Source organism: Mandrillus leucophaeus, unplaced genomic scaffold (assembly GCF_000951045.1).
Source record: "Mandrillus leucophaeus isolate KB7577 unplaced genomic scaffold, Mleu.le_1.0 Scaffold1031, whole genome shotgun sequence".
NCBI lineage: Eukaryota > Metazoa > Chordata > Mammalia > Primates > Cercopithecidae > Mandrillus > Mandrillus leucophaeus.
In genome coordinates, this window is record NW_012098444.1 from 35,300 (window position 1) to 42,484 (window position 7,185).

Sequence of the window (7,185 nt, forward strand, 5' to 3'; positions counted from 1 at the left end):
CGATTCCTTAAGAATCTAGAACTAGAAATACCATTTGACCCAGCAATCCCATTACTGGGTATATACCCAAAGGATTATAAATCATTCTACTACAAAGACACATGCACACGTATGTTTATTGCAGCACTATTCACAATAGCAAAGACTTGGAACCAACCCAAATGTCCATCAATAATAGACTAGATAAAGCAAATGTGGCACATATACAGCACGGAATACTATGCAACCATAAAAAAGGATGAGTTCAAGTCCTTTGCAGGGACATAGATGAAGCTGGAAACCATCATTCTCAACAAACTGTCACAGGAACAGAAAACTGAACACCGCATGTTCTCACTCATAAGTGGGAGTTGAACAATAAGAACACATGGACATATGGAGGGGAACCTCACACCAGGGCCTGTTGAGGGGTGGGAGGCTAGGAGGGATGACAGTAGGAGAAATACCTAATGTAGGTGACAGGTTGATGGGTGCAACAAGCCACCATGGCATGTGTATACCTATGTAACAAAAACTGCATATTCTGCACATGTACCCCAGAACTTAAAGTATAATTTAAAAAAAGAAAAAAAAAGATGTACGTTGGGAGGCTGAGGTGGACAAATCACTTGAGCTCAAGAGTTCACGACCAGTCTGACCAACATGGTGAAACACCATCTCTACTAAAAATAGAAAAATTAGCCGGGTGTGGTGGTGGGTGCTTATAATTCCAGCTACTTGGAAGGCTGAGGCAGGAGAATCACTTGAGTTCAGGAGACAGAGGATGCAGTGAGCCGAAATCACGCATCACTGCACTCCAGCCTGGGTGACAAGGCAACTCCATCTCAAAACAAAAACAAAAAGTACATATGGCAAACAGGTATACAAAAAGGTACTCAACATCACTGATCAACAGAAAAATGCAAGTCAAAACTACATTGAGATATCTCATCCTGGTAAAAATGGCTTTAATCCAAAAGACAGACAATAACAAATGCTGGCAAGGATGTGGAGAAAAGGGAACCCTCGAATACTGTTGGTGGGAATGTAAATTAGTACAACCTGTATGGAGAACAGTTTGAAGGTTCCTCAAAAACTAAAATAGAGCTACCATATTATTCAGGAATTCCATTCCTAAGTACACACCCAAAAGAAAAAAAATTAGTATACTGAAGAAAGATCTGAACTCCAATGTTTATCTTCTGCACTATTCACAACAGTCATGATTTGGGAGCAACCTAAGTGTCCATCAACAGAAGAATGGATAAAGAAAATGTACATATACACAATGAAGTATTATTAATATTTAGCCACAAAAAAAAATGATATTCAGTCATTTGCAACAACATGAATGGGAGTGGAGGTCATTATGTTAAGTGAAATAAGCCAAGCAAAGAAAGGCAAACTTCAGATGTTCTCACTTATTTGTGGGAGCTAAAAATTAAAACAATTGAATTCATGGACATACAGAGTAGAAAGAAGGCTACCAGAGCTTGGCAAGGGTGGTTAGGGGGTGGGGGAGAGTGGCAATAGTTAATGGGTATGAAAAAATAGAAAGAATGAGTAAGACCTAGTATTTGCTAGCACAACAGGGTGAATATAGTTAAAATAATTTAATTGTACATTTTAAAATAACTAGCAGTATAATTGCTTTGTAACACAAAGGACAAATGTTTGACAGGATGGATAGCCCATTTACCCTGATGTGGTTTTTCCACATTGCATGTCTGTATCAAAATATCTCACGTAACCCATAAAAATACACACCTACTATGTACCCACAAAAATTAAAAAAATAATTTTTTATAAAATGAATCCCACATTGATACATGTGTATTAGGAAAATATTTTTATCAAGAAAATATGAACTCTGAAACTCTAGCCCTCTGACTAAATACAAGGCAGATTATCTATCCTTGGAAAGTTTGATAACCTTAGATTAATATGAAATAAATAGGATTAAGAAATCCATCACATTTACATGATATTTATACACTGTTGCCTATCTTAGATTATAAACCATGGCATGCAATGGTCAAGTCTTCTTACTGTTCTTGCAAGTTTTCCTTTGATTCTTCTTCCTAGGATTCAAATATACCCCAAAGCACAACTTTTATCTGAATAAAAAGTGGTCCCACAACTTTAAATAAATAAGTTCAAAAATATAAATATAAATGAATATAAATATTAATTGATATCACATGTAGGCATAATAGAACACAATAAAAAAGATAACAATTGTGGGTAGGGAGAAAAGAGAAAACCAAGTCATCAGAAATTCAGGTCTTTTTTCCAACACAAAACAGAAGTAATCAACTGCTATCTGTATTTAACTGTGAACATCTCATTATAAACCAAAAAAGTATGTCTCCTGATGTCACCGGATGTGGTACTCCCTGAAGCACTTGGCATGGACACCCTTCTGGCACTTCTCGCACCGGGTGTTGGTCTGCGAGTGGCAGAGGGCACATCGGGTCCTCTTGTCCTGGTGGATAATCCAGTGTCCAACCATATCAAAGCGGCTCTCAGTCTCCAACCGCCTGCTTCGCCTTCCTTGAGAGGTCGTGTCAGCATTGCTCTCCAGGTACACACAGGCGACGTATCTCCGGAAGGCAAGGAGGTCCACCTGGGCATCCTGGCAGCAGATCCTGTGCAGCTGCCATGCATTGTTGAGGGCAGCATCAATGACATAGCCAATAAAGCTTGAGTACCACTTCATGCCTCGGATCTTCACTTTGTACTTGGCAATATTCTGGTCCATCCTACCAACACCGCCCACCTTCTCCTGATACAGCTTCACCAGTGATGGCTGGTGGACCTGAGTCCGTGTTTTAGTTGCTCCAGAGTGACGACTGGTCAGCCTCACTGGCTCTATGCCCACGGCATTGGAGCAGATGTTGACCACGCTGCTATCGTGCCAGCGGCACACGATGATCTCCTCACTCTCATCGACTTTGTAATCAAATGAACCCCTCTTCATTTTTTTCAGTTCTTTGGGGTCTTTTAGGGGACATCGCTCAGTCCTGTACTCACGAACAGTTCCTGTGGCCTTCACCCCCTTTTTCCTCAAAATGGACATCAGTTTAACACTTGTAAAAACCTTGTCAAAAAATATGTGATATGGCAGAAAACCACGCTCCTGAAGTGCATCCACAAATTTTATTACCATACTGCCTCCTAGATCCAGGCTCCTGTCTGGCTTGGTAAACAGTGTGCCCTGTGAGGGCTCGAACCACACCAAGTAGCCTCTGCTGGTCGTCCCACACCAAATCTTGTAGCCAAGTCGCACCGGCTTCCCCCTGTGCAGCTGCTTGGACCCCCGGTGCCCAAAGTACTCACACATAGACTCGCCAAAGCTGTAGAACTCTTCCAAGGGTGCGTGCTTCTGGAAATTGCAGTTCATCCGGATGATGAGAGGTCTGACCTTGGCAAACCTATCACCTGCATCAAGTTCGTTGTTATCTGCAAAATGTAAGTATGAGAAGATTAGTTCGAATCTGTCCCTTCTAATTGCATCGGCCACAAGATGATGATGTGAATCAGGAGAGGTTTCCCAGAACATCCTTCTCCTTGGGTAAGAGATGTACCCACTTAAAATCAAAATGCCCAAAACACACTTCAATTCCTGAGCCGTAAGACTCAGATTGACATTTTTCTGCCAAGCATAACGATTGGTTTCATTAACAATGAAATTAATTGTTCCTTCATCAAAAAACAACTCAAAAAGGCCCACAGGACTCAGCTCTTGGCTTTTCAGATCCTCAATATGAGGATCTGATGCCGTCCAACTGCCAAAGTCTGGACGAATATCTCTTTTTGTCCAAATGCGCTGAGGTTTCACAACTGCTTTCTGCCTCTTCTTGGCCGGCTGCAGCTCCAGGTCGTCATTATCCTCGCCGGTGCCAGAGTCCTCACACAGGACTGAAGCATGCAGCACACTGCCAGGCAGGTGAGCACCTCGCTGGCTGTCTTCATCACCTGAGTCCTCATCAGTGAATTCCCCCGCAGCATTGTCGGGAGGTGCAATGAAAATCTCTTCCCTGTTGCTGTTGGACTCTTCCTCCTCCATAGCATTCAGAACCTCGAGCAGCTTTGCAGACTTCACCTTTGAGTGGATACCTCTCCCAGCAATGACATCTCTGTTACGACAGGAAACAGAATCAGGAAGAGGCCACGCCAGAAAGCCAATGCTTCAGCAGAAAAGAGGAGGATGCTCTCTCTATAAAACACTTTCATTTGAATGGCTTCACAGATCTGGCACCACAAGGCACAGCATTCAGTAAGTAAATTTTCCAGCTAAACACAGATTCTGCTTTTTGTTATTTTTTTTTTTTTGAAACGGTGTCATACTCTGTCACCCAGGCTGGAGTGCAGGGGTGCGATCTCAACTCACTGCAACCTCCACCTCCCAGGTTCAAGCGATTCTCCTGCCTCAGCCTCCCGAGTACCTGGGACTATAGGTGCATGCCACCACGCCACGCTAACTTTTTTTATTTTTAGTAGAGATGGGGTTTCACCATGTTAGTCAGGATGGTCTTGATCTCCTGACCTCGTGATCCGCCTGCCTCAGTCTCCCAAAGTGCTGGGATTACAGGCGTAAGCCATGGCACCCAGCCCACAGATGATGCTTTTAAGTGCAGAAGTATTTTGACAATGGGAGACAGAATAAAGAGGTCTTACCTACTTCCTTTCCTTCTTAAATGATGTGTTCTAAAACAGAGGATCCTCTTTAGTGATGAATCCAGATGCTGCTGTCATCACCCCAGATAACAGAAACTGGCAACAGGGAGCCCTGGTCAGCTGGAGTGACACCCACTCCTGTCCCCTCAGACTCAATAGCCCTAGGAGCGCTGCAATTACATTTGTCTTACTATACCTTCCCTCTCTTATTGACAAATGGAAGTTTCCCTCATTCCCCAAATTCTCAAACTCTCCCTACTTGAACTCTCACTACCCAAATTCAAGAACTGAGCAGATGTGGATTTTCAGATAGCTCTCTTGCAGCTATCCTACTGTATGCTAACTGCAATTCAGAAGCCAAATCAATTTGGAAAACATGGAAACTCCGGATACTCTCTGGCCCTGTGTACACAGGAACCAAATGGATGGTGAGTGATACAGGTGCTCGACTTACAATCAGGTTACATCCCAATTCGACTTACAATCAGGTTACATCCCAATAAACCCCTCACGAGTTAAAAACGTCATAAGTCGAAAATGCATTTAATACACCTAACCTACCAAACATCGTAGCTTAGCCTAGCCTACCTTAAACATGCGCAGAACATTTACATTACCCTATAGTTGGGAAAAAAAGTCATCTAACACAAAGCCTATTTTAAAATTAAGTATTAAATAGCTCATATAATTTATTGACTACTGGACTGAAAGTGAAAAACAGAGTGACTGTATGGATACTCAAAGTACAGTTCCTACAGAATGTATCTGGCTTTTACACCATCTTAAGTTGAACCATGCTAAGTGGGAGACTCTGTACTTGCATTTGAGCACAGACAGTGAGCAGGTGCTGCTCAGGGGCTGGCAACAGGTTAAACTCCACTCCCAACCTGCACAGCACTTTATTTTCTAACTGGAGGAGTCAGACAACAGATCAACAAACAAGTAGCTATGCAGGACGGTGTCAGGTAGCAACGAATGCCGAATGCCGTCCCAGATAAGGGACAATGCAACAAAGGGGTAGAGCCAGGGGTGCTATTTTGGACAGAATGGTGAGAGAAGGCTCACAGGGTGGGAGGCCTGAAGGAGATGAGAGAATGAGCCCTGCAGACAGCTGGAGACAAGATGTCCTAGGCAGACAGAAAGAACCACAGGCACACGGCCTTGACACTGAAGGGATTCGACATCTGCAGAACGGCAAGGAGGTCAGCGAGGCTGCAGGTGCAATGAGGATAAGAGAGCAGAGCAGAGCCAGAGAGAACTAGCCCCACAGGACTCCACAGGCCCTGGCCAGGACTTCCAGTGTTCAGCTACCATAGGTAGCCCCAAGGGTGGGAGTAAACCATGGAACAGGGCAGTGAGGAGTCACATCTAGGCTGTAAACATATCGCCCTGGCTGTGAGAATGGACTCAGCAGGGAGGGTAGGCACAGAGGTCCCTGCAGCTTCCCTGTGCCCCTTTGCAGACCCCAACCTCCACGTGAGGACCCTCCATCCCAAAGGAAGGCAACAGGATTTACCACAGAGGCGACATCAGCGCAGACCTGCCCATGGACTCTGGAGTTCAGGCTGCATTAGAAATTCACTCTAACCTCACTGCCTGGAGACTGACTGTCAGCCGCCATGCTCACCTCCACGAGGTGAGGTATTCACTCATTCCCCCTCTGCACGGGCCAGGACAAGAGACCAGTTTGAAGGGAAAGGAAATTCAAAGCCCTTCTCGTGGGCCTTGGAGTAAGGTTCTCAGGGGACAGCAGCCATCTTCACACTCTCCTGACCTGGCCTCACTCAGTTCACAGGGGTAGATCCAGGGCTGCAAGCTCAAGGTCTCTACCAGTTTTGACTGCCCAAGCTCCTCCTCACCCCCAAACCCTCAAACAACTTCTGCACATGACTGTTCAAACCCCGGGCATGAGAAAGCCTGCAGGGACTGAGGTGGCCCCAGGAGTAACCATCTGGTGTCTTTATCTTGAAAGATGAGGAAAGTGAAGTCATGGTTTTCTATCGAGTGTACACATTAGTGCTACATGACCACACCCATACTACACAACCATCGGCCTTTTCCCATTTTCCCCATTCTTCTCCCATCTCCTCTCCCTTCTTCCTTTCTACTTCCTGGACACCAACTGTTATACTGAGGCCAAGAGCTAAAAATGTCATGGACTTGGCCTTTCAAAAACATAGGGGAATAAATTCTTCAATAAAACATTTGATCAAACAGCACTCCTACCTGGATGTTGAAGCCATGATGAACTGGGAAGACGAAGCTGTCTTTACTCACAGAGTCTAAGAACCTGTAAGACAAGAAAGGTCAATTTAAAAAAATTGTATCTTAAGAAGCAAGGCAACAGGATCTTTTCTACCATTTAAGGGAAAAATATCTCTGACTTAAAATTCACTACCTTAACAGTGTGTGGGTCAACTGGTTATTCAGAGGGAAAAAGAACAAATCCTTCATCTCAAAACTCACACCAAAATACATTCTAAAGTAGATGACATTTGGGGCTACATGAGTCTTTGCTTGTGGGGT

The 7,185-nt window shown here is 44.1% G+C and overlaps 1 protein-coding gene across 3 annotated transcripts; it reads right to left on the minus strand.

Annotated features, from left to right (window-relative positions):
* Window positions 1–1,577: 1,577 nt before the first annotated feature.
* Window positions 1,578–6,952, minus strand: PGBD2 (piggyBac transposable element derived 2). 3 transcript variants are annotated; one of them, XM_011978065.1, is made up of 3 exons: window positions 6,886–6,952; window positions 6,200–6,319; window positions 1,578–4,118 (listed from the first exon to the last, which is right to left on the minus strand). In XM_011978065.1, exons 2-3 carry the CDS (start codon window positions 6,205–6,207, stop codon window positions 2,357–2,359), a joined length of 1,770 nt encoding a protein of 589 aa, XP_011833455.1. In that variant the 5' UTR covers window positions 6,208–6,319; window positions 6,886–6,952; the 3' UTR covers window positions 1,578–2,356. The 3 variants fall into 3 exon arrangements, with proteins under 3 accessions (XP_011833455.1, XP_011833463.1, XP_011833451.1); XM_011978073.1 differs by lacking the exon at window positions 6,200–6,319 and having other exon boundaries at window positions 1,578–3,441; XM_011978061.1 differs by lacking the exon at window positions 6,200–6,319.
* Between the last annotated feature and the right edge of the window lie 233 nt (window positions 6,953–7,185).